The sequence below is a fragment of the Nesoenas mayeri genome (genome assembly GCF_963082525.1).
Source record: "Nesoenas mayeri genome assembly, chromosome: 6".
Lineage (NCBI taxonomy): Eukaryota > Metazoa > Chordata > Aves > Columbiformes > Columbidae > Nesoenas > Nesoenas mayeri.
Genome location: NC_137545.1, coordinates 31,223,591 through 31,251,240, shown reverse-complemented (window position 1 = coordinate 31,251,240; position 27,650 = coordinate 31,223,591). Strand labels below are relative to the sequence as shown.

Below are 27,650 nucleotides of genomic sequence, written 5' to 3'. Positions count from 1 at the left end.
ACTGAGCCCATTTCAGTTTGAGCAGGCATAGGTTTTGTTGGATACCAGAAATGGTTTCAGAGTTCTGTTTTCACATTTTGAAGGTGTGATATGCAAAACAAAATGTAAGGGAGCCGATATAGAGTTCCTTTAATGAGTTCAGCCCTATATCCTTAGTGGTGTCTCATCCATGCCACCTGCAGATATTTACAGTTCCCAAGCATCACAGTAAGCAACATCTTTCTTTAAAGCTTTTCTTGTTTTTGCCACTTTTCTTGCCATTCTTGTCTTTGTTTTCTGACATTTTCTTTGCTCTGATTTCTCTCATTAAATCAAAGAATACCTAGGAGGGAAAAATAAAGAAAGATTAAACAAGAACTGTCACCAGGAAGCAGGTACAAACTACCTTATTCAGCAGCAAATAAAGATGTAGAACCACACTGTACCTACCACAGTAGAAATAAGTCTAGACACAGATCGCAGTGACAAAATCAATATTAGAATTACGTAGCATGTCGAGCAGGAGCAAGAAGTAGCACAAACTCACCTGCTACCAAATCATTCAACAGCCCCATTTTAAGAGCTTTTTATTGAATATCAGTTTTGCACAAAAGCAGCATTCAGAGTTCAGAACATTTGTCTGTGCCTAGCAAACATTTCCAGGCAAATTACCCTTGTTAACCATGCAAAGTATTTAGTACAGTCCTTTCCAGGTAGTTACAAGCACTCTCTGCTGGGTGATATTCTGTCTGTTTTATAATTTAAAAGCTGCAGTATTCAAGTGACAACATTGATGGTGTCAGGCACAGAAAATTCTCAGACTATGTTGTAAAAAAGACTCCGATAAAGTCTCTTCTCCAAAATTCTAGCTGATTTCACTCCATACAGCTGATCTCTAGCTACATAGCACTTCAGATGCAACAGCTATTTTACTGTAGAGAGTTATTGGGAAAAATTATTTTTAGTATTACAGAACAAGAACTTAATGTCACTCTATAGAGCTAGGCTTTTTTATGGGGATCTACATAGGTCTTTGATATTTGGAAACAATATCATGCTACTGATCAGAAATAGTTTATCATTCAAAATTCTTATTCTTTTGCAGGGATGTCAAACTCATTTTTATCTGGGGCCACATCAGCCTTGCAGTTGCCTTCAAAGGGCCAAATGTAAAATTAGGACTGTATAAGTGTAACTACAGCCCTGTGCTAGTGTCAATGCACAATCATCACAATAGCTGATAACTTGTCTTGATATACAAAAAACAGTTCTTACATAGCAGATAACCAGCATGTCACACAAGCTAGCTAGAGAAGATCTATGAGAGCAAGTCCAGAACAACAGGCTAGCACACTCCAGACACACAGCTACATTGCTGCTAACCTCAGCTGATCAGAAAGATAGTCTGAGTATAAAGCAGGCTACACATTTTCTAGTCACACAAGACAGGTCATAGGCAAAAGCAAGTCTAGGTATTCATGTTTTACTATATCATCCAGTTTATACATCTGATAGTCTGACTTTCTAGTAAAATTCCACAAGTCAGAATAGTTCTTCACCTAATTTAAATTATGCTATGTAATTTATAACCAAAAGGTCTCCATTCAAGAGTTTTGTATGCATTGCTTTAACCAAGAATGAGAGTAATAGAGTTCCAACAAGGCAACTTATGCACCAACAGCATTTCCATTAGTAAACTAATACAGACCAGAAGAACAGAAATCTGTCTACAAGAACCTGGAGTACAGCTAGCTGCAAATATCCTGTGGTCAAAGAGAAAACTACTCATAATTTGTAATCTTTAAACAAATGCAGATTTCTAAGCCACACCTTTTGAGTCCTTAGGGAGACCAACAGTAATTTCAGACAATCTCCTGCAGATTGGTGAAATAAACAGGCACCTTCTTCAAGTAAACCCCTACTATACACAGAATGAAGTGGGGGCTCGAAACTCATTTTTCCCTATGAGAAAAGACTCCATAGTCATAACTCATCTCTCTTCCACAATAACCCACCACCTTCACTATTAATGCAAGAAGCCAGCAGCAGAAACATGCTGACAAACGGACTGTCTAAACCAGCATGGACAAGTCAAAACAGGACAGGGACATAGCAAGAGGAGTTCTTTTCACAACTCAAAGCAGTCTTGGCAGAAAACAAGAATGAAATCTTTAACACTAGCCACACCACATGCAGCTTTGTAGGGAAGGAGGGGAAAAAGAATTGTCTATCGCTTGTGTTTATTCCTGTTATATTAATAGACCACAACCTATAAACAAAATAACGTGCTCCAGGGAATCTGTAAACCCATTTAGGTAAAGTACTATTGGAAAGCTATTGGTTCAGGTACAAACAGTTAAGACAACAGCATTAACTTGTACCAGGTCTCTTGCTCCTCTAAGCTAGGTATTTGCTTAAGAGTACACTTTCCAGTAAGTTAATTATTTTTTGACACTCTAGGCTTTCATAAGCCCAATGGTAGATTTACTTTTGTCCCACTAAGAGTCAAGAATTAGTCATTCAGCTACTGAACACATAGTAACTATCTAATTGTGCAGATGCCATTTGTCTTACCTTATCTACATTTGCTCTGGTTTTGGCAGAGGTTTCTACGTACTGCACACCCCACTCCTCTGCCTTACTTCTCGCCTCTTCTACAGGCACTTGTCTGCGTTCTTCCAAGTCAGATTTGTTTCCCACTACTAGTAAAGGGATTTTATCCTCTTCAGCCTTCACACGCAGGATCTGTTCCCTAATGCATCAGGTATTCAAAATAAAGATATCTGTGTTAGTAGTAGCAACAAAAACCTGCACCCTTATCAGGAGTGGATCCAGTGGTCTACAGATTAGTGTTTACAACAGTACTTAACAGTACATTTCCCAACAGTTGAACACACACTTAAAAGCCATCCCAAGTTTAACATACTAATGCTATGGGCTTTACACTAATAAAAGCCTCACACTTTCAGGAATGCAGTTCTATCATTTTGTTAGCAAATTCACTACCTAGGCTCTAATAAAGAAGAACTGTATGGCAGAAGAGCAACTCACAACTAGCATTCACATCTGAATGATGAAAATAGCACAGTGCCAGGTTTGCCAAGTTTCACCTCGGCATTCAGTCACCACCTTCCCTTTCCAGTCTACATCCCACCTTGATATAGGTCTGGGCAATACTGAGGCTTTGCCAAGGCAGTAGGCTGGAAACAGCTTAAGTAGCTGGCAGAGATCATTCTTAATGGCTACCTACATGAAGAAAGTTGGTATACTAAACAGTGCTGAACTAAAATGCTAGCAACCTTCCTCCTTCAAAGACTCCACAAACCACCAGCATTAACCTAACTATCCTTTGTCATTCTGAAAGGACCTAACAGCATCTGGGAAATGAGACAGTGATGCTGCATGCCAGCCTCAAAGTCTGTGCTATTACTGTAGTAAAACAGGGGTTGAAATCAGACTGACACATGCTGCTGTCCATCTAGGACTCTAGAATAAATATACCAGTCTATGAGTATTTTTAGATTGCTTCATTTTGTTATGAACAAAAGCCCAACTAGGCATGAGAACAATGCTACACCCCCTCACCCCACCCAGCTGCCACACTACTTCAGACACCTGCCCTTTCCATCCACAAAATAACTAAATGTACGTAGAGTACATGAGAAGCTAAAATAGTGTTAACATTGGAGCAGACAAGCTGCTGTTACATTAAACTATACTTTCACACATTTTCAGATTACAGAGGCACTGAAGGCAAACAAATGCATAGCATCTGCAGAAGAGCTATTGTAGTATTTTGAGACAAGCCCATAGTTCATTTAGTATTCAACTTTTTTGTAGTTTAAGAATTCTGGAAATCAGAGGATCAATAATACCAATCTGCAGTTTAGCCTGTGATGCTGGCATCTCATACTGACCATTCCCCCTTCCTTCCTGGCACAGTGTTTTCCAAGGAACAGGTTCTTGCATGTCAACCTAAACATTTCCTTTAATTTTGTAATTTGTTTACTTCTGAACCATTGAAAAGTATGAGATTCTTCATCTCAAAGCTTTTAGGTCCTCTTGCTCATCTTTAAGGGCTAGCATTGCTTTTTCACTGTTTTGTTGTGCTGGAGTCTTGAACCAACACATGGTTAACCTAGTTACACAAGTCTGACAAAAAAAACACAAACTGCCAAGATAAACACTCCTACTCCTTTTCATCCAAAACCTTGGGTTTAACCTTATATTTCACTTAAGCACACAAGTCAAAACCCAAGCTGGGTACTTACAAGTGTTTTAATTTCTTCTTTTTTTTTTTTTTTTTTTTTTAAACAGTATCCGGCTTTTTCCTCCATCTCATACTAGGGACAGTCCAAGCACTCCGTTTTGCAGTCCTACAACAGTTCAACTGTTTTAGCTCCTTTAAATGCTATGGTTAGAGCAAACTGAGTAGAACAGCTCTGTTCGTGTGCACCATGACCATCAGCCTTCTGAAGCTTAGCGAAGTCACAGAAATATTTGACACAAGAACAATATTTTTATACCTCTTAAAAAGATGATGCAGTCTCTTACTACAGTTGGAACAGTGTAATACATTAAGAACCTGGACCAAAGTCTTAGAGTGCAAGAGGAGTTTGCCACAGGTTTAAGAAAACCCTAGAAATAGGTCTCTACCTTACTTGGCATCAGCACTTGCATTTCCAATTAATATATGTTACAATTGTACCACTGAAGCAAGGTAAACATAAGCCAGACTGATAAAAGAGCTTTTATGCTGGCAAGAAAAAGGAACCCCTAACACTTTCCCTATGGTCTGGCAAGTTTTACTACAAGTTGTACAAGCTGTCCTAGGGATTCTCTGGATTACTTTCTACACAGAAGAAACAGCTATTATCAAATAGACGTTAGAACACTTGCCCTGAAGAACCTGGCTACATGAGTTCTGAGACTAGAACAATGGATTAAACCCCTTATTTTTCTTTTACACTACATAAGCAGTTTCTGTGCTCCATCTGGTGCTGATTTTTACATTAGAACTGATATTCCCAAAACCAAAATAACCTGAAGCATTTACTACTACTGTGTGTCTTTCTAGGAATATATCTGCCTATAATAGTACTGCTTAGCTGCCAACCCTTGTTTGGCACCAATCCATACCTGAGAGTGGAGGCTAATCCTTTCTTCCCTTAGAGCACCTGCTTCCAGCAGTAAGCAATACAGTGTCTGAAACCTGGCCAAAAGGCAGACTTCATTCCAGAAGTACTGCTCTAAGATAATTAAACTTCACATCCACAAAGACTGAAAACTGGCTTGAATATGTTTGTTTTAGGAGTCCAAGAATCTGCTACTTGCCTCAAGTCACTCCTGGCATAATGTACTCGTAAGTTGAAGGCACGAAGACAACTAGAGTCAGAGGCTGGATATCGTGGTTTAAGTTACCAGCTACTGAGAGCAAAATGGCTGGGTTACCATTTTGTCAATGAAAGTGGCAGTGGACACAAAAGCTACAGCTCTTTCCCTTAAGAAGAGTTGTCAAGGCAACACAGGAAGCAGATATTCCCCCTGCCTGGGAGAGAAACTACTTACCGAAACTCTGCTGTTGCTGTAAAGGATTCATGCTCTGTTATTGAGAAGACTAGAAGAAAACCTTCCCCGCTGCGGAAATAGTTATCTCTGATAGCTGCATAATCCTCCTGTCCTGCTGTGTCCAGGATGTCGATCTGAACTTCTTCACCATCCAGAACCACTTTCTTTCTGTAGCTGTCAGCCTTGGTAGGTTCATAGTCTTCTACAAACTGAAGACAGGGATTAGTGTTTCGACTTACTGTCAAATGGTCTCAGTATTTGAACAAATCCATTCTCTTTCACTTATATTTAAATTCCTGAAAACCTTCTCATAATTCAGTGAGCTAAAAAGTTCCACCACTTTTTTTTTTTAGTTTTACTATTAAAAGGAAGTTATTTAAGCACTTAATACATCAAAGAGTCAGTCTGCCTAGTGAAAAAAAACAGCCTTGCTACATGAAACACTGTTCTGCAATTTCAGCACAATTTAAGGGACAGAGTATAATGCCACCAGGTTGCTGGTAGTTTATCTAGATTTCCCACTTCAAGAAAAAACATTTGAGTGTACTTCAGGTACAGCTATCTGAAGCTTCAACAGGTATAGATGACAGCATCCAGCTGCTGAATATGAAAACCTGCTCCATAATTGCACAGGCACATACTTTAGACCATTCAATATTGATCAGACCCACAAAGCCACCGTCAGTTCAACTCCTAGTTCTGTGCTGAGAGCACATGTCCAACACAGGCTCCTTAACTTTCCACCTCCTTTCTCTCAGCCTCATAGTAGAACAAAACGCTGGGCCATGAGCCTGATTAACCTGACTGGCCTTAACTAATGCCCATGCCACCTGCTCAGACATTCACATCATTACAGTATGTGTGGATAGTCTATAGATAAATACTAACTTCTGAACTACATGATCATGTATTGCTTCACATACTCATCTGGATTGTCTGATCTAGCTTCCTGTACACCAGTGAGGAAGAATTCATGCTATGAACATGCCCCCATCATCCAGCTCAGAATGAAGCAGAATGCTTACTTCCATCTTCAACCTGAACTGGCCTAAAATGAAACTGCAACAAAAGTAAAGTTAAATGCCAACCAGTAACAGCATCTCAACACCCAGATAAGCACATTCACATCCTACATATCTTTTGAAGAATGTTCTTTTACTAATAAGCTTTAATGTTGTCACCCTTAGGGTACACTTCACAGATTCCCACATTCCTCTCCTCCCAGTCAGGTCATCAGTTCTTTGGCTACTTACATTTAGTTTCCCTGTCCCATTAAAAAAGGTTTAGTAACCTGCACCTGTTGGTGCTTTAGAGAAGCTGAACCAAAAGCTACTTACCTCATCATACATAAATTGAAGAGTGAGTGCAGATTTGCCCACACCTCCACTGCCAACCATTATTACTTTATGGAGGGCCAAGGAACTCTGGTTCTTGCTCTTGCTGGCAGCCATTGTCCTGCTTGCCACAGATGAAGTGCCAGGCAACCAATCAGATCTGCAGAAAAAAGAAACATCACCATCCATGACACTGGTGACACCATGACAGGCAAAGCATCTCACCAGTGCTGAAAGATCAGATTAAAGCCCTGCCCCGCAAGGCTGAAGAATGGGCCATTTCAATGCACTGGCAAGCAAACCGTGTCACTGATGTCTAAAGCACGAGTAGGAATGAGGCATTAGAACCAATGCCTTCTATTTGTGACAACAGTACCATTAATAAATGTGCTACAGTTTTCTCAAAGCAGCTACAGTTGAACAAGCTGTTCTAATTTGTAAATCCATCCTACATGACTTATCTAGAGCAGTTTCTAAAGAAAAAAAGACACTCTCTCAAACATGAAATTAAGTGGGTTTTATTGTTCTTGTGATAAGCCTTTAAACCTTTCTAAAACATCTCTCTAATGTTGATGCAGCTTAGTTTCAACCTGGAAACAGAGCTATACCTTAGATCTGCTTATATGCAGAAAGACAACTTTTGATCTCCTCTCTATGTAGGCTAAGAAAACAGCTGAGATACATAGTAAATTCTGGCAAGAACAAGCTGCAAAAGTCTTATGACACGGCATTAGCATTTATTTTATGTTCTTCCTGCCTTTTGATACTGCAAATCTAATTTGCTTTGGGAAAAAAAAAAATCCTGCTTTACTGCAAGAAATTATCAGTTCCTATTCTTCCCCTGATGTTGCGAAGTCATAAAAGAGTAAGTGTCAATAAACAACTACTAGTTAGCAAGCCTTTGTTTGTGTGTCATGTAAATCAAGTAATTATATGCTAGAGGCCTCTTAAAAAATACTGCTTTTTTAAGAGTAGCTGGACACAGTAGTTGTGACAGAAACACAAACATCAGCTGCCACACTCTGATTACCACATATCAGCAGCTCTAAGAACAGCGCACTGGGGACTAAAGCAGAAGTAACTGATACAATAAGAGATGTGTCAACACCCAGCATTCCTACACTGCTGAGAAAAAACAACAACAACACAAAAACACCACAAAAGAAACAAAACACCACCACCACAAACAAACAAAACACAAAACAAACACAACACAAAACGCAAAACAAAAATACCAAAATAGATATGTACTCAAGACACTTGATAGCTAAAGGGAGACGCTAGGATAACAACACTTGTGTCCTCACAGGACAACTAAGGGCCAGAGCTGTTAATGTACAGGCAGAGTTCTGCAAGAATAGCAGAGGGTTCAGGAAACACCGCTGTGAAAGGTGGCTCTACCAGCCTTGATTTATAGCAGCACCCATTATTCCAAAAGCACAGAAGCAACAGGCCTACCAGGAATCTCAAATTTGCATGGACGTGATTATTCCAGAAAGATATGGAACTGCCACACGTCAGGTTCTACTGGATGGAAATACAAGGCCTACAGTAGAAGTTATAGAGCACTATATTGGGAAAAACTGCAGGATAACTAGCTGCCCTCACAAAATTAACTAGGGACTAAGGGACTGTCAATCTAAAAACACACCATAGCATTATTTAGCCTGGAAAGGATATTCGGATGTTGTCCAGTCCAAACGTCTCCCTTAAAGCAGTTTGCTCCAAGCAATCCAGTTTATGTGCCCCGCATTTTGAGGTTGACATTTCCATATCCATGCCCAGTCTGGGCAGCCTGCCCTGGGGTACACAGACTGTGAAATTTTTCCCCTTTGTCACAACCTGATGTTTTGAAAAGCAAACAACCAAACTAAGTTGACACTGACAACTGCATACAAGAAAAAACATGCCAACAATTAAGAAGTGCCCTCAGGACAGCCTTTTCAAACATCTGAGCAGTAGTATTTTTCCATTAAAAGTATTTCACTCACACCTGCTTGCTACAAACACTTGGTACAGTAATGCAAATTAATCTTTAAGCATTCATTCTGGGATAAACACTGGTAACTGATGACAGATATTTTCCTCCGTTAACCTTCTATATTATAAATCAGCTCCCTCATCCAGGACACTCCTTAGTACAGGAACGGGATGTGGTAACTCCTACTTCTCAGAGATTCTCCCTGTACACCACACACATTTGTGTTGGGGACACTGAATTCAGCCATTACCCCAGAGATTCTACACCAGAAGAGGATTGCAAGCTTGATTTTTAGTTCTTTAGTCAGAGAGGCAAGAGGAGAAGAGAACAGAGCTCCTTGCCAGGGGAGTGTGAAAAAACACTAATAGCCTCTGAACTCCAAAGTTGTTGCTGAAAGGCTTTCTTTGCTGATTGTCCACAAGCTCTACAAATGATAAACTAGAATTCAGCTTGCTTGGGAATAGAAACCCAAAGCATAAGAGCTACAGACTGACTACACAATGAGACAGCTTAGGGACCTGAAGTGTTCCAATAACAACACAGCTTGCTCTTAAGTTGTAGAGAAGTTTATTTTGTCCTAGTTCAAGAGCAGTTTGGCTTTGATAACAGTAGATAAGCTGCTTTCTGAGGAAGCCAAGTGACCCTCAGCAACTTTTGAGTATAATTATGATTGGTTTTAACCTCTGAATATTCTTTTAACAAGCATCATAAGGCTGTTCTGCTTTGTGTTACCTAACACAAAACTTTCAAGTTAAACATTTTGCTGGCAACACAAACTTAGTGCTGCTGCCTACAAGGTTGCGCTAAGTTCACTGTGCTATGCAACTGCAATAAAAAGATTTACTAACAGCCAAGAGAGACAATAGCAACTTTCTCCCTCCTGTCAATACAGATACCACATCTTTATCTGGTCATATTAAAGGAACAGCTGTCTTTCAGTTAGAACACTGACCACCTTGACTCAGTATGAGCTCATCGCAGACGTAAGTGGAGAGAATATTTAGATCCTTCTTTCTTCCTCCAACCTCAACACCAGCCACTAGAAACTACAAGGTCAGCCTTCACACACAGTATTACCTGACTCATAACCAAAATACAACATTAAACAAAAACGATCCAACAGCACACAAATTTACAAACTGACAGCATCTAAAGCAGGCCCAGCTCTTAATGGCCAAGGTACTTGACTTTCCCTGCAGAGCTGTTACAAGTACCACTTGAATCTTCTACCACAGGGGTGTCAAACTCATTTTGACCAGGGGACACATCAGCCTTATGGTTGCCTTCAAAGGTCCAAATGTAATTTTAGGACTGTAGAAATATAACTATATATAAAAATATGACTACTCCTACATTTATACAGTCCTAAAATTACATTCTAGAGTATTCACACTATATGAACCCTCTGAAGGCAGGAGGCCCCTCACAACACAACCCCTATGCTGTATGTCCTCAATGAAATCCCAGAAGCTTCGCACAAGGCACCTCTTCTTTAGCGGCAACAGAGGGAGCATGGCCCACCGCAGCCCCAGCATAGCCAGGCAGTACAGAACAAAGCAAGGCTGAGGCAGCGTGGCACAGGATTGACACAGGCAGTATCAGTGCAGAAGAACCAATGTTTACAAAACAGGCTCATAGATATCACTGATTCAGAAAAGGGCACAGTTATATTTTAATAGGAATACTCTAATAAAAACAAGAGAAATAATTGGGGCTAAGTGTTTACTTGCATTTCCACCTCCGCAGCCCAAGAAACCATTTACACACTGTGATTCAAGGCTCACATTTAATAGTTCCTTGAGGTTAAAAAGAAAATAAAAAAAAAAATCATAGAACACAAGTGGAAGCTCTCTCCTCAGTCATTTCTGAGGAGGCAAGGAGTTTTCACCCCATTCTGTAGATTAAGTATCCTTGAGGCAGTCAAGATACTGACATTAACTCATCTGTTCCTTACAGAAAAGGAAGTCTTGGGAAATCAGCCATCTCATTTAAAAAAAGTAGTGGTGTCTAGAAGAACCTGTGATGACTGCAGTTACTTTTAAAACGCTATTAAACTCTCTTCAGTTTAAGGGAATGGAAACTTAAACAGATGTATTAAGATTCTTGGCCTTAAGAGCCTGCTCTGAATAAGTGTCCAGATAAGTCACTTAATTCTGTGATAAGTATATCTGCCTCTCCCATATTGTTCTTTACTTGCTGGAAAGTAAACTGTACCAAAACAACAAGATTTACCATCCTCTGTATGGAAATGATCCAGTCAATGGCAGTCAGTCAATCCATTTAATTTGTCATTCTACCCTCAGGTTTAATGACACCATGTTGAACTTTGTGTGGTGTCAAACTGCCAAAAAAAAAAATCTTTCAGAAGAGTTTTTTGAAGTTTCTTCCAGATACCGTTCATTCAGTTTTAAAATAAGGTGCTAGAGAAAGCCCAGGTCAGAGCATAAACCTTTCTAAGCAGCCTTTCATCTTTCAGAAATTAGAAAATTATTAGCTTCATCTGCTTTAAAATAAATGGATTGAACTATTGACTACTTTTTTTTTTAATAACAGGTTATACAAAACCATACATACAACAGGAGCTTTCACTAGTGAAAGATCACAATCATTTAGGTTGGAAAAGAACTTTAAGATCATCAAGTTCAGCTGTTAACGCTCTTCAGACCAAGAAACAAAGGTTACACAGGAGAGAAGACGGCCACACGAAGCACAAAGATCTACAAATCAAACCACGGTGGTTACTGAAAAGCTGTTTTGATTTATACTCCTGAAGACCTGCACTCAGCCACAGAACTAATCCAGTCATGCCACCCTCAATATAAGAAATGTGACCCCTAAGCTCACCAGCTATTTCAGACTTCCCTTGTCTTACGTGTCTAGATTGTAACTTCTCCAGGTTAACCACGGCCTCCTGCCGTAGAGAAATCTGCACAGTGTTGTGTCATTCTTAGCTGGGTCCTTGAAACAGAGCACTTCAAGCCATTTGTTTATAAACAGCTCCATAAACTCTAAATTTAAGCATCAATTTTCTAGTTTCTCCACCTGCTCCTCAGCCTAAACAGTTAAACTGTTCAGAATATTATTAACAGGATTAGTTTACTTAATGCCACAATTCAGATACTACTACTGAATAACTACACATTTCAAACTAGATTGCACTCTTACATCCCTTTTTACTTCACCTGCATTAAGAGTCCGCAGTTGTACAATCTCTTAAAGGAAAGAGTATTTGTCACTTTACAAGGAACACATTTTGCTACAGCTCATGCAAATACACAGAAAAAAACACTTCAAAAACTTCACTAAGTCTTCCAGTTTTCCAATAAATACTCTGTTACTATAATTTTTTTTTAAAAAGAGACTCCTCCAAAGGCTTTAATTGGAATTGCTTATAGTTCTTCCAAATCTGTTTGAGATTTAAAACTGAAATAAAGCTGTAAGCTCAAAAATAGCTGAGATCAGCCCTTGTTCTTTCACTGTGCAGCTGATATCTTTGGACATTTCTTTTCATTGCTATCCTGCCACTGAAAGCAGCCATTCTTTGGATGTTAAAAGGGGATTCTAGAAACCTTTAGCCAAACAGCTTGACAGAGAAGCTTTGTTAAACCTTTCAGATACCTACTTTTAAAGGAAAATCTGTGTATTCAACTTAAAGATTAAAATATGATGTCATGAACAGCAAGCACAGAAAGGATAAGGTTTTGCAACAGTATTTCAGTGATCCCCATTTATCAGAATACAAATTAGAGGCTTTGAGGTGTTTGGTTCTATGATATGCCCACAAGAATGCAGTCACAGAAATTCCCTGGATCACAAAACTAATTAACAATCTCACTGAGCTATGAACAGTAAGAGCTCCTCCGCTGTTCTGAGGTTATCCAGAAAATATTTAAGTACTGAAATTCCATTAGCTTTCAATGGACTGTAAATGCTCCAACTGGTATTTCAAATGTATTTAAAAAAAAAGAGTTCACTTGAGATTAGGTAGCATATTTAATGCTACTGAATTTTAGGATGTGCAGGCTAAAAATAAAAATGACAGTATCTTCTTTTGCTGTTCTAATACCTTACCTCTTGGCATGTCTCCAGTTACTTTTTTTTTTTCCTTCAAGCTAAACAGAGATTATGATGTGTTTAGCAGAAAATTCCTGCTTGGGATATCCTTGTATCCTTCCCCAGGTACAATTTCTCAGTTGTGACTAAAGATTTTTCTGGACCATGCTGGATCAGATCAGGCAATGATCGATTAGAAGTAGTTATCAATCCCACACAAAAACCAGAATTGTATCTACACTTGGAGATGCTGCCTGTCAGAGCTACACACACACTAGAAATAAGGCAGAGACAAGTAAATTTACAATGTTGCAGCATTTTAAGGTTAAACCAGAATCTAAAGCTAGACCACAATTATTTCCTACCTCCTATAAAGCTGGGGAAAGGACAAGCACAGGTTGAAGAACAGTTTTAGATCAGGAATTGTATTTTATCAAATTAATGTGTTAGCTTCCAGAAGAAGAAAGACTACAGCCTGTATGATGAACTTGTAACGCAGGAGAGTCTTTAAGACTCGCTCATCTGGAACAGACCATATGCAGTATAAAAGCAGTATTTTTAATTTATTTGTGATCAGCAGCTACTTGGTTGTGCATTTGTACGACTGCAATCTGCTCATCACCTGCGTAAGTGGTTCTAAATGGACAGATGACACTACTTCAAGTATGTTTGTTCTAAATTCATGTACACTGAATACATACAAAGCATTGCAAATACCTGCAAGAACAGAAGCTAATGGTTGTCTCCACTGCAGTTCCACTTTATCTGCTGAACCATACTATTCATAAGGTGAATTCCCCTAGGATATGATGCATTTAAATAGTCTACAGAGTACTGTACCCCTACAGTCATTAGGTGAGTCATCACTACCCAGACTTCCTCATGGAGGAAGGAGATAAACCGGCAGTTTCCCCTACAGGATTCCTTATAGATCCTAATGGGGAACAGAAAAAGCAGAGTCAATGTAATTGTGGGAAAACTGCCAATACTCCAGCATGCATCTACTTCCCAGGGAGAGTACCATAAAAATCTGTGTTAACAAGTCAACTGTGATATTGCTCAGTTTGCATTCAGGCTGCTACAATGTCAGAAAATGCAACTCATTACTCTACCAAGGCACACAGACCTAATATGATACTGTGCCCCTGTGTCTTCAGGAGATAATCACTATTTGGAAGCTTGAATTTCTGTCCTGGATGCAGCATCAGCTCCAGTGAGACTAACCAACACATGAGGAAGCAATGACAGCAACAAGGCAGAGAGATCTAGAATTACCCCTCCTGTTAAGTACCTGAGCAGTTTGGTCCCTGCAACACTGCCAATGAGAACAGTCATCCTTTGAGAGCAGTGAGGGACTTGCACAACAGGCATCTTGGATGATTGGCTGCCACACTTCAGAAGCTATGCAGCAACTGAGGTCATGTTTAGTAGGTTTCTTACCTGTTCTGGTCTTCAAAGGCTTCTGACATTATTTTCTACAGATGTTGTGCACCTTTGATATTAACAGCATGGTAGAATTGCAGGTTTAAGGTCATAGCTGTCCTCTTAGATTCTAATAGCAGCCTTGCATCTGATTGCTCCATTAGGTGCAACCCACCAGCTCTGCCATGTTACTGTAGCATTCTGTCACATAGGTGTCTATCCCATGTCAGTGATGAACTAGTTAAGTGCAAAAGACACTATCTCCCTTCCCTAACTTAGCAGCATCACTTTTCTTCACCAGAAGAGGCAGTGGGTGCATCAGGCTCATATGCATTACACACCCCCATGATGGGGGCAGGCAGCATCACCTTAAAGTGAAGTATCTCCTGAGAGGTGAGGTCCCAGTCCACCATAGTTACTCTAAACTCTTACACAAAAGGTTTAGTATTTAGATAAGGGTAGTTACAGGTCAATGCAATACTGTTATTAATACTTAAATTGTCTTGCTGTTTCACAGATGGCACACAGAAGCATCATAGCTATGGGGGAGCAGGAGAGAATAAGAAACCACCATCCCACAGACACTAGGATCTTGAGGGTCTTTTCCAACCAAAATGATTCTATGACTCCATGACTTTACATATTACTCAGTGCTGAGCAACTAGCAGATTGAAATGTAGAGTATATTCTGCTTGGTGCTACATGCAACAAGATAGTGTTACCTGAAGTCATAAGAAACCAGTGCCATTAGAGTTGAAAACACTTATTTAGGAAGACATCCCACCAGACCTCCCCAAATACTTTAAGGAAGCCTCTGGTTCTAGTGTTAATGCCCAGAAGATGCATTGCAGACAGACTATAGAAGAAAACTATCTACCACACTGCTCTTATCCGAGCAAGAACTTACTAGGAAACTTGACAGAAATCTTCTACAAGCACAAAGACTGAGTTAATACCATTAATCAGTATTACTCTGCTAAGAGAGTGTCACTGCAGTGGTAACCGTCTAGTTGCCTAATTACTCAGAGTGAATTATGACACTATTTCTCACACTTGTCATTCAGGCTCATACCAAAAAAAATGACACTCAGGCAGAGCTGTACAACACCCTCAATTCCATTAAGTTGTAAAGTGTGTTTCAACTATGCTTTCTTTGACAGCTCTTCCTTGCAGGAACATGCTCATCTTCAATACACAGTATATACCAAGTCCACCAAACCACCACTAAGAGATAATGACATGCTTCAGATGGTTCATCTAACACAAATTTTTAAATCAGATCTCTGGGAGTATAACAAATACAACAGACAAGTATATCATCTTACACAGTGTCTTAAGTGGCAAACTAGACTTCAATATAACCCAAGATTCAAATCCTACATCAGTATGACATGGTTTCAGTTCTTACTTCAGTGGACAACCTGCAGCTGTATAATCCAGGGAAGTTGCCACTAACATTGATCCAGAAAATCTCAGACACCAGTTCAGCCATAAGCATGATACAGAGTTGCAGGATTTAATTCTTCAGCTGTCACAAAAATCTTACCCAGCCAAGTTTCCTCCCCTCATCCTCCCAACCTGATCCTTGAGCTATCAGAGATAGTCCATCAGTATTGCAAAGATGGCACATCACATTGCAAAGACAGGCACAAGCCACCACCACTGCTCCTTCAGCAGGTGGATCATGCTGTCTTCAGTTTCCCCAGTGAAGCAGATGCCTGGAATAAATGAGAAGCCCAAACACTACTTCATTTGGATTAGTTACTACCAGCAGAAGCAACTGTCTCTGCCCATACAATTTCACTCCTTGCTCCTAAACTGAAGTTACTGTTTCATGTTCACATCTCCATTTGGGGAAATGTTGGCCACTGTTTTGCTCACATTTGATGGAGGCAAGTAATATACCCTTACTCTGAGCTTACTCTTAATCATGGAGTCACACCTCCCCAGAGACACTGTGGAATCATCTGTAGCCTCTGAAAGTATTATACTTCCACTATTTTAAGCACTTAACTGAAGGGTTCACAGATGCACATCATGAGTCACTGAGCTCCCTGAATCAGGCACACCACACAAGTGCCAAGCACTGAACCTTTTCCCCATCTTTCAATCAATGCATTTGCATCACACAAAACAACAATAGCAATTATCTGAACTGCTAAATGTCACTAGTTATCCATAATGCAGCTGCTATGTTAAGTTGCTTTTAAACAGATTTCTTCACTCCAGTTTCCCAGATCAGAAAGAGTGAATACCACACCAAGGTATTCAGTACATATGAGCAGCTACCTCTCTACTGGACTAAGAACAGATGTTTTAAAAAACAAAAAGGCATGTAGTTTCCCAGCCTACTGTATTCACATACTTTATCCCAGAGCCAAAAGCAGAACTTATTCCAGTTTCTATTTAAAGGCAGATTACACCAGTAAAGGTGACACCTACTCTAAGTGTAAAGTTAATAAAACTAAAAAGCTGTAGAGAATTTCTACATGGGAGAAGTGTTATCCTTGGTCTTCCTCACAGAGAACGCTCTCTGCCTACCACTATAAAACTGTTTACAGCCAAAAAGGTGCTCTAGAACCACGGAGCCTCCAGAGTGCTGTAGAGCTTGTTGATTCTATGACAACTCTGGTTTTGGGTGGCAGACTTAACTCAGAACCACTTGACTTCAACACAGAAATTAAGACACATTTACTTCAGGACACTTCCCTTTATGACCAAGCAAGTGACGGGTCACACAAAGATGCAGAATATAAACTACACATTTATCCTTGTGCTCTCTTTTGAGAGATTTCCTCTCTTCACAGAGCACATTACCAGAATTAAAAAAAAAAAAAAAACCAACACACTACTATTCTGATACACAGCCATCTCATTTCCTAGTTTTCATGCTTTTCTTGGGAAATCAGCACAACAGGATGCTTCTGAACCCTAATGTGTGCAGCACAGGGAACAAAAAGGAGATATTAGGGCTCTGTGTGTAGCTGCAGGGACCACATCCCAGCTCGTCCCTGATCCCAGCGAGGTTAGCTCTCATGGTTAGAATGCTGCTGTGGATGGCTACAGGCCCCTTAGGCCAGACAGACCCAGAAGGCAAAGCAGGAGAGTTGCCCTTCCCATGAAAAAAAGCAGGAATGCACAAAGTTCTACACAGGGATGGATGATGAGCCAGTTTATGGGTCAGGATTGGTGCAGTCAGGAGGAGGCCTGGATAGGACAGTCTCCAGATGCATCTTCCAGCCTCAGCAACTCTACTATTCCAACCTATGCCCCAGCTGTGGAATTGCTACAAATCTTATTTATGGTGAGTCTTTGGAAGTGGAAGGCCTATTTGACAACAAGTAGTATAACATAGCTAAAAAAACTTACAGCAAGTCCTTCATTACTAACACTGAATTAGAAACCTTAACTAATACTTACTTACAAAAGTATAATAGGAGGCAGGGTCACCAGATGATAGCTACTATAAGACAACAGTTGTGAATACTTAAGGAAAGTGAGTAGGACAAGATCACTGCTTGATCTCTGTTTTACAAACTAAATTAAGATAAACATGTACAGTATCATCAGTCAGCCTACTTATGTCTAGTAATTTTTTGAATTAGTTTCCTTCCATTATAGTTTCAGAATACATTAACCCCTAAAGCCTACTTTGATTTTAGTTTACCTTGTAAGACAAACTTAAAGGTAAATTCTCAATGAGCTTGCAGAATTCTTTAAAAATTAAATTGCTTCCTAAAATGTTTTGAAAATGAGAGAGAGTAGAATGAGAAATACCACTAGTTTCAAGCACACATTCCTGTCTCTGAAAGACCATTTCCTTAAGTGGCTCAGCTAGTCTACTTTCTGATACAGCAGATAAAAACAGAAGGCTGCCATAGAAGTCAGTCAATAAGACTTCTTGGTGACTACGTTAATGAGAATTCCTTACCTACCCAAAATGGGATCTCACCATAAGCCAAGAACACTAAATAGCAGAAGAGTATCATCCCAGGGAAGAATTTCTTACTGCAGCAGCAACTTAGCAGAAAGGCTGTATCAGACATCACTACATAGTTTAGAATTAGTTCCTTCCAATCAGGGAGCAGCTCCCCCAATCAGCAAAACAACCTCTTTTCTGGAAAGCTCAGGCAACTGGCATGTAGCTTGATCTAAAATACTTAACTCGTTAAATACCTGCTTTAGAGTGGTGCCCAAGACAGTGCCTCACTGAGCAGGGTAGCACTAACTAACTACCCAACTAAACCAACTCTTTAAAAAGAAAAACATACCATAACACACACCAAAAAACAAACATACAACACACACTTCAGTGTGCCGCAGCATGGACTCCAGAGTTTAGGTGGCTCCCACAATTAAACATTTAAAGTGCTTTGTCATGTTTTAAGTATCAGCCTGTAAATACAATACTCTATAATAATCTTATCTGTTAGGTAGGATTTTTGGTTTAACCTGTGACTTAAGCCACCAATATGCAAAAAAACCTGTCATTAATATTAAATCTAAATGGGAAACATTATCTAAGATAGCCATCTACAGGAACAAAACCATGCCCAAAACTGGGGCTAAATCTAGGTCTCCAGTACTCTTCCGAAGAATGATATTTTTCACTACAGGTAAAGATACAAACAGAAAGAACTAGAAATCAGAGAAATCACAACACCTGCTTAACTGAGCATGTTCTCAGCTTTCCAGTTCTATGCTTTGATTTCAGATTAGTTCCGCCACATGCCAAGTTTAAGAAGAACATTAAAAACTCCAGTTTCATTGCACTTTTAGTTGTCCAAAATATTTCATACTAATCACATCAACTGACAGCAACACTAATTCACAAAGTAACAGTTGACAGGATTAAGGCTTTAACAAATGCTTATAATGCCAGGACTGATTTTTCAGTCTTTGACTTGCGATCCTGCAAAAATTCCTAGTAAGGCCTGCACTTCCATTAAGTCTCATATTCCTGTAATCAACCACTATTTGCTCCTTTTTCAAGCGCTTTGGCAAACATTAGGACAGCTGTGGGATCAAGATCACATATCAAGCAGTTGAAAGTGACTGCTCTAAGCAAGCGCTTGGTCACCATGAAGTTCCAAGTAACTACTTACACAGCGGTATAAATAACGTTTTCACATTACATGACTTCATGATTCTCATTTTGACAGGTTTTGAAAAACACATTTGCACACCTCAAGCACAAGAGACAAAACAGATCCTCTAATATTACTATTGAAGCATTTGGAAGAATACTAAGAGACAAAGCATGAGTTAAATAGACCTATCTTACTTAAATGACAGGGTGACTTGATATTCCTGGGGCAGACATGGATAAAAGTTGCTTAGTCCTGTTTAATGGGCTATCAACAACATGATTGCTCTTTGGCAGCTATTAACAAGTACTTCTAAAATATCAGCTCCATAACCTCTTATCAAGAGGCAGGTATCAATTTGTCATAGAACACAAGCCACAAAATTGATTATTACTAGTAGGAGACTGAAACAGCTAAGATTGCTGACCTTGCCGCTTCGCACGATAGCAAGTAACAAGCAATGGAACCTTACCACCTCCGCTTGAGAGTGGTGCACAATAGTTTTCAGAGACTGGGAGGTAGATGGTGAATAACGAGAAAGCCTAAAGAACTGAAGGTTTTTATCAGCAGGATAGTACTTCCAAATCAAGACAGAGTTTGAGAATACAGTTGCTATCTAACCCAGCTGATAATTAGGATCAGCACCTTTCATACGTCAATCACGCAAAAGTTGCTTTGAAATCAGGCTCGCAGGGTGTGAAAAGCAGCAAGGACATAACCCTATTCATCTACTTCTGTTGCCTCCCCAAGCCACTGTCTTTCACTCAAAACCCAAGAGACCACTACTCCCATCCCAAGCTGTTTGCTCCATGCACAAGATACCTACTGACCTTATGCACTGTTTGTATTGATACCACTATGCACTTGCATTCCCACAAGTGCTTACTGCCTGCACAGCTGTCATGAGAAACAGGCTCCTTCAGTATCTCTGATAAGAGAGGCCATTAATTCAGATGATTCATCATGCAATAGAAAGCAGTTCATTTAATCAGTCACATGGAGCCTGAATCTAGTTAATAAGAAATTATCAAGTTAAAGTACCCACTCCATGGAGAGCAAACAGTTTATAAGACAACAGACAAACGACGAGTCAGATTCCCAAATGATATCAGGGTTTATTCTGCTATTTCACTCAGCCACTTCTCCTCTGTTCGCAGGACAGTTCTGTTGCTCGTGAAGCCTGGTGACCAATACTTCCCAGAGAAGCAAACCATTTTATCCAGCATTTGGTCAAAAACCAGTTGGTGCTTAACGGGTTAAGTTGCAGCTGAAAAAACGTAAAGCCTGAAAAGGGCATTAGATCGCAGAATCTACACATCATCCAGGATTTCAGTGTACCCATACAAATTGTCAAGGCAGCGTCCCATCAGTACTGCCTTGATTTGATCAAAATGTCTTAACTACTCTTCTATCCAGATATCCAGTACCACTGTACTGACAATTAGAGACAAGTTCGAGAGTTTTAAAGGGTGACCGAGAAAGAGTATTGTCTGGTCAAATTAAGATTGCAGTTAAGAGTTTTTGTAAAGCATTCCAGCTAAGTCTTAAAACTAGACATTGTTCTGCAGTATATACATAACACCAGCAAAAATAGGTCAGCTTCACTTTTCTTCAGCCTTCAGAATCAAGTTGGCCTATTCCAAAAGATGTGTACAACAAACAGTTTACTACTATAAATTGAATATAGCAAACTTATTTACAGGACTAATCCAAAAGCTTCTCTAGCCCTCAAAAATAACATTTAATACAGAAAGTAAATGCAAAAACTTTTACCATGGTTGATCTAAACTAATCATAAGCAAAAACCTAAGTTCAGTATACGGGTGCCAGAAGTTATTAGAGCAGCAGACAAAACTTTTAATAAGTCTGCTATAAGTGAATGAGCTATAAAAATGCTATTGCCAAATAAGATTGAGCTGTTGCTATCAAATTCTCTACAATAAGGTTATTTTCAGCCTTCAAGCAAATCACTGTCAAGAACCACAAGTCTGGTTCCAGTTGTTAATTCCTTCTCTCAGCTCTGATAACCTCAGCTGGGGTAGTGGGGTGAAAAGGGGGGAGTTTAAGGCATCTAAAAAAAACACTGCTTTTCCTGAAAATCATGGTAGTGAGGATGCCCTTGAACAGGCAGGCACTTCCATCCCCCTCACAAAAGAAAAGAATCTCAGAACTATAGAAGTAATGTTTGAACAGTTCAACAAACAAAAAAGCTATCCAGATTGCAGGCTTAAGCTTTGAAGAAGGCTGGTCCTAGTGTCGGTATGGTCTCTCTGCTCCTTTTCTCTTATTAAAATACCCTGAGGTAGTCAAGACTAAGTCTCCTGTTCGAGGATCAGAACTGATTCAACAGGACTCCAGCAGAAAAATCGAGTCTGGCCTCCACTCGCTGTTCGGGAAGCATGACTGGACTGCTTTGGCTCACCTCTCACCCTGCCCTTCTCCAGGTAAGGTCATGCTCAGGCACCACCTTTCTCCTCCTACAAGATCTACACCAGGAAGGCTACAGGGAGAAGAAAGAGCAGCACAGAGAGAACCTGCCCAGATAAAACAAGATCCCTGAGAAACTTCTGGTTCAGCTGAGACCAACAGCATCTCAAACCTTCTGTTTATCCGGCACAGATGAAGAAGCATTATCACTGATTCCAGAGCAGCCCGCACAGAAGTCGCCAGAGAAACTAACACTCAAGGCCAGCTTCTCCTCGCCCTTTCCCTCCCCCGAGCTCCACTTGTAGACAGAAGTCACAACAACCACCCAGCCCCGATGCCTCCCACTCAGTCCCAACGCCGCGGGGACGCCACAAAAGTGCCCAAACCCACGGGAGAGCGGTTGCAGAGCAGCCGAACCTCTCCCCCGGCTCCCTCGCAGGCCCCAGGGGCGCAGGCTCCACACGAGGCACTGTCCACCCTCCTCAACCACCTCCCCAAAACCTCCCGACAGCTCAGGGGTCACGTCCCGGGGCAGGAGAAGCCGCGGGGCTGCCCCCGCCCCACACACCCGGGAGGAAAGGGGCTGCCAAGCGCCCCCGGGCGACACCTCCCCTTCCTCCCCACAGAAAGAGGCGGGGATGGGAACAAGGGGGCTCAGCCACAGCCCCCCGGCAGCCGGCACAGCCCCGCTCAGGCCGCGGCCGGGACCCGGCGGCTCCCGACTCCCCTTGCTAAAGGAGCAGGGCCGGGACAGCCGAGCTCCCCGCAACCCGAAAGAGGGTCCGGGGGTCGCTCCGAGGTGCCCACCCTCTCCTCCTTCTCACCTGGGGGCTAAGACCCGTCTCGGCGCTGAGGCTCCAGCGCGGCACCCGGCTCCGCTTTAACCGCCGGCCCCCACGCTCTCATTGGGGTGCCGCCGCCCGCGCGCCCCCGCCGCGCACTTCCGCCCTCGTCGGCGCCGCTCCCGCCGGGCCCGGCTCCCCGCGAGCGCGCGCCCGACCGTCCTCCCGGCGGTCACGTGGCGCTGACGGGCCAATGGGCTCGGGAGGCGGGGCGGTGGGGGCTGAGGGGAAGGGGGCTCGCGCTGCTGGGCGGCTGCGGTCCTGCAAGGGGAGCAGCAGCAGAGGGTGCCCGCCCACGGCTGTGGGGGGACGAGGCTGTTTGTTGGCTGTTCCCCTCAGAGTCCTGTAAAGAAGCCGCTGGAACAGCGAGCCCGTAAACGCTACGGGCTCTGCTTTCACTCAAAAGAAGTTGGGAAGGGCTTTCTTAAATACCTCACGTGTTTTAGTGCAAGTCCTACTGGTGGCTGCATAAATTAATAATTGTGAGATCAGAAGGCAAAGGAATGGAAGCATCCCTGCCTCTCAGCAGTGCTGAGCGTTTTAGTAAGTCCTTGTCCTGCGATACTGTCATGTATGTGTGCAGCACAGAGCGGTTTTAACTGCTCGGGAAAAAAAAATAAATAATGGCAATTGCTGTATTCACTGCAATTCTTTCTTCAAATCTTTATCAGTCCCCAAATCAGAATTCCCTCTGGCCAATTCTAATGTTACCAGTCACATAATCACATGTAACTGCCTTGTCAGTTACAAAGGATAACATACCTGTGTGCTCTGCTTTAATTAATTTGGTTAATTTTTCTAGCTTTAAATGTTTGCCTATTTAAATGCCACACACTGGAGTTAGAGTGAATATGTTTGGTAAAATTCTTCCTTCTAGAAAAAACAGCCATATGCTTGATAACACCAACTTTGGGAAATGGTGGAAATCATTATTACCACTGATCTCTGGGGGCTCATATCCTCTGGAACAGAAGTAATATTAATAGGTTAAGTAGTCGTGCTAACTCCTGCTTTCACATCGAGCCTCTTTGCAGCCTTTTACAGAAGAGAGAGAGAAATAATTAATGGCCTTCTACTTCTATCCATTGATGCCAGGTGAAATTGTATTTTGCTGTTGAAGAGCATAGAAAAAGGCCTGCCACTTAAAATACATGAAAAAGAGAAAAAAAAAAGGCAATCCGGCTTTATAAAAGTGATAGGCCTACTGCCAAAACAAAATAAAATGGTAGAGATGGGAGAACTGGAAAGAGATTTACTATAATCTGTAATTTCAGGGTGGGCAAAAATGCCAGGAATTGGAAAAAATAAATTACAGAGACAGGAAAAAGTAGGTGTGTGGCTCTGAGAACAGCTGAGTACTTCAGGACTGTATAAAAAGGAAATATCATTTGAATTTCTCCCCTCTTGAAGGAAACCAAGTTTTCTTCATTGTTTGTAAGTAAACAGGACTGACATCATCCTTGCATCATCATCAGTTTCTCCTTCTAACTCAAACAACTGCCAAACACCAGATTTTAGTTAGCAACTTAAGTGGAAAAGTGACTTTCTCTTTTCAGGTTTGTTTGTTGGAAAAGGTCCTGATTCTAGTAATTCTTCCCCTCCGCATTATATACTGTGTCAGATTAAGAATCACATCAATATTCATCCTGCATTAGAAGCTGGCAGACTGAGAGCTATTTACTATTGATGCCATCCATGCAGAGAAGGAATAAGCAGAGAAAGCGATATTGCCAAATGTGAAGGAATGTTCTTTTATCACTAACACTTAAATTACCCAAATTTTGGTACTTCTGGGGTTATGCCTGAATTGTTTTTAAGATAGATTTTGTGCATCTGTATGTAGTCCTGAAAACAAACAAAAGCAACTACAACAAAAAAACCCACAACAGCAAGTAAAAATTAATTAGAACTGTTTCCTATTTATTCTGTAACTATATGTCTCCATGGCTATCATGTCGTGCAGGCAATGTGGAATGACTAGTTGCTCTGATGTGACTATTCAGCGAAGATAAATATTTTCAGCAAATCATATCTATAAATTGAAACTACCAAGAACCTGAGAAGCTGGGTCTTTTCAAACTGAACACAATGTCAGCCTGCTGCCCGTACCACAGCACTGACTGTTCCCCTTCCCCCTTGCATAAACCAGAGTTGAGTAATTAACCACATCTATCCTGCTTCTGCAAATTGTTTAGGGGAAACCTACTTCTTTGTAGTAATCCAGTCATGACAAAGAACATTTGTCTGATGCCACATTCTGCATCATTACGCATGTTGCCTGGTGTAATCTCCATGGTTACCATAGGTGTTACAGATATATTTTTGCTTCAGTATTTTAGGAAGAAAAATTATTTAGAACAATTGAGGAGAGAAATCTTTTAATCATAATTTATATTGCATTTACTTTATTCTAAGCACTTTGCAGACAATAAATATTCACTTTCTAAACACGATTTCAGTAGAAATGGAAAAAAATTTATCTCCAGCTGTTGCTTTATCATGTCATAATATGTTTTAAACTGCAAATTCTTAGAGATAGGGATGGTATTTTTGATGCATACATTTAGTTTCTAGCCCACTAAGAAGGTAACAGGGCACTCTGTATCACTGCTAGAGTCCTGAACAACAGTAAGTGTGGTGGGATGACTGAGCACCACAGATATTTTTCTTTGCAGAGAGCAGGACTTCCTTTCTGAGCAGTTCTACTTTATAAGTAGAAATACATTCTAGAAAGATGGTTAGCTGAAACAAGAATTAGCTGAAATTAGTTCTAGAAACTAGTGATTTTTCAATCTTTTTTTTTTTCTTTTTACTGTGGCAGTAATTGTCAAAATCAAGGAGATGTATATAAGCAATTAAATGGAAAAGATGGTGATAGACCCATTCCTCGTAAGATGGGTAGTAGACCACGAAATCTAGCTCGGATGCTGCAGGGAAGAGGTGAGCTATGTGAACTTTGTGATCTCTTGATCAGAACCCAAGGATTACCATATCCACCACTGCTGAGGGCAGAGAGGCGAACATTTATCTTGCTGATAAATTCATGCTAGGTGGGACTGGCAGTTGCCACAGCTTCCATGTTGGTCATTATGTCTGTACAGTGTTTGTGTAAAACCACCACCTGCATACCCAGTTCTCCTTTGACAGTGTTTTATAGCATTTCTGGCCTGTTTTTTTGCACCAGTGACTCCAGGAGGAAAAAGGTAAGGAGCCAGTTTAGGAAAAAAGTATTTTAGGAACTATGAGGCCTAGGAGGCTGCAAATGATGGACAGAAAGAATTCCCTGTTCCTGCAGGGAGCAGGTAATACTAGTCTCAAGGGTAAAAGGAAAGGTATATAAACTGATGAGGAACTTGAAGGGAGAATCTTGAATTGCGAATCTTGAATTACGAGAGAATCACTGCTACCGAGGAAGTCAGTCTTTGCAGATTTAGTGATGTCATTTGCAATCTTTGTCAATAACAGAACAAAGAGGCAGTTTACATCTGAACGCTGAAGAGGGACAGCAGGATGGACTAGATGACCTTTGAAGGTCTCTTCCTACCCAAACGGTTCTATGATTCTATGAAAGGCATGTGATTCACAACTTATAACCCCGCCTCAGTTACAGGAGACTGAGACAGGAACTGTTGCCCATAACCACCACAAAGAAGTCAGGGATCAGCGGAGAAAGAAGTGGTCCTGCCACATCTCCAGTGCTGAGGCTGAGCCAGTAACATAAGAACAAGTTAAAGCAGCAGGCAGGTTTTGTCCCTCTCTGAGGTAATTTTTAGTTACACACGGCCAGTCTCTTGTAGCACTTGTGCAGCACAAAGCAATGGTTCAGTGAAGGTAACCACACCCGCAAGTTTTTATTAATTTATTAAATCCAAAGCCACTGTATTGTTTCTTATCCTACTTTTAAAAACATTTTTCAAGTTAAATGAATGTTAGCATAAAACTGGGGAGAACAGAAGAAAGCTAACTGGGGAAAACAGAAGAAAATCTATTGGATTATCTAGAATGCTGTGATGTCCTTTTTGTCCTCAAAGTACAACACTTTTTGTATATGCAGAGTTCAGCTCCCCGTGTTAATCGGGGTACAGATAACTTGTCAGAAGAGGTACCTGTACCTAGTGTGCCCTCAAACAGAGTTTGTTCTAAAATAAATATAATTTAGTCAAAGGTGATTTTCTCTTTGGGCATAGATAGTCTCACAAGAACAGCATTATACAGATTATTTGTATACTTAAGAGAATGAAGCTGACCTTGCTAAGATTTATGAATTTCACCATTCAAAAACCATAAAGCAGTAAATTAAAATAGATCAGAAACAAACAACAGTAAATGAAATATGACTGTTTTTAGCCTTGTGGGAGTTTATGGTAGCTCGCTGTATCATGCACTTTGTTTTTGTTACAGACAGCAGGAAGTCACCACACTAAAATAAAGTTCACTGTCAAATCCCCTTTCCATTTCAGCTACAGCTGAGATTTGCCAGGATCAAATCACAAGGTCATTTTTAAGGAGATTCTCACTGACGTTTTGTGAGGTAAGGGATTTCACATTCCAATTTTATAAGTGTTACACTTCTGATCATTTTGATTATCAACAGCATGGCAGATTTAGGGCCTGATTTTGCAGCCTTTACAGAATGAGCTAAGTTTATGGTAAATATCTTGAGAGCCAAGAATCAAAAGAAAATAAAAGCTGTAGGGAGAGTCATAAGAGATCAGGTAGTCCTATTGCATGATCCAAAGGCAAGATCAGTTATACATAAATAAATTTTAGCACGTATTTTTTTTAATACAACTAAGATTGTAGTATCATCATAACAGTTTATTTAAAATATTGGATTATTTTATCATAAGAAAAAAATCAGCATTTACCTTAAATGTCACTTACTGCAGTTTAAGCATGTTAAGAAGTCGCATACTGGACGTAGCAGTTGGATTTTTTTTCTTTTTGCATCAATCTG

The 27,650-nt window shown here is 40.6% G+C and overlaps 1 protein-coding gene across 2 annotated transcripts; it reads right to left on the bottom strand.

The window, feature by feature from the left end:
* RALB (RAS like proto-oncogene B) lies at positions 1–27,650 on the bottom strand. 2 transcript variants are annotated; one of them, XM_080347112.1, is made up of 5 exons: positions 27,562–27,650; positions 6,885–7,041; positions 5,548–5,756; positions 2,554–2,731; positions 1–322 (listed from the first exon to the last, which is right to left on the bottom strand). In XM_080347112.1, exons 2-5 carry the CDS (start codon positions 6,996–6,998, stop codon positions 203–205), a joined length of 621 nt encoding a protein of 206 aa, XP_080203238.1. In that variant the 5' UTR covers positions 6,999–7,041; positions 27,562–27,650; the 3' UTR covers positions 1–202. The 2 variants fall into 2 exon arrangements, with proteins under 2 accessions (XP_080203238.1, XP_080203237.1); XM_080347111.1 differs by lacking the exon at positions 27,562–27,650 and adding an exon at positions 22,676–22,811.

Excerpts from the sequence above, each read along its gene's own strand:
- RALB (XM_080347112.1), bottom strand. The coding sequence starts at position 6,998 with ATGGCTGCCAGCAAGAGCAAGAACCAGAGTTCCTTGGCCCTCCATAAA. Across the intron at positions 5,757-6,884 it reads TTCAATTTATGTATGATGAG|TTTGTAGAAGACTATGAACC; the intron begins GTAAGTAGCTTT and ends CCCTGTCTTCAG. Across the intron at positions 2,732-5,547 it reads ACAGCAACAGCAGAGTTTCG|GGAACAGATCCTGCGTGTGA; the intron begins GTAAGTAGTTTC and ends CTGATGCATTAG.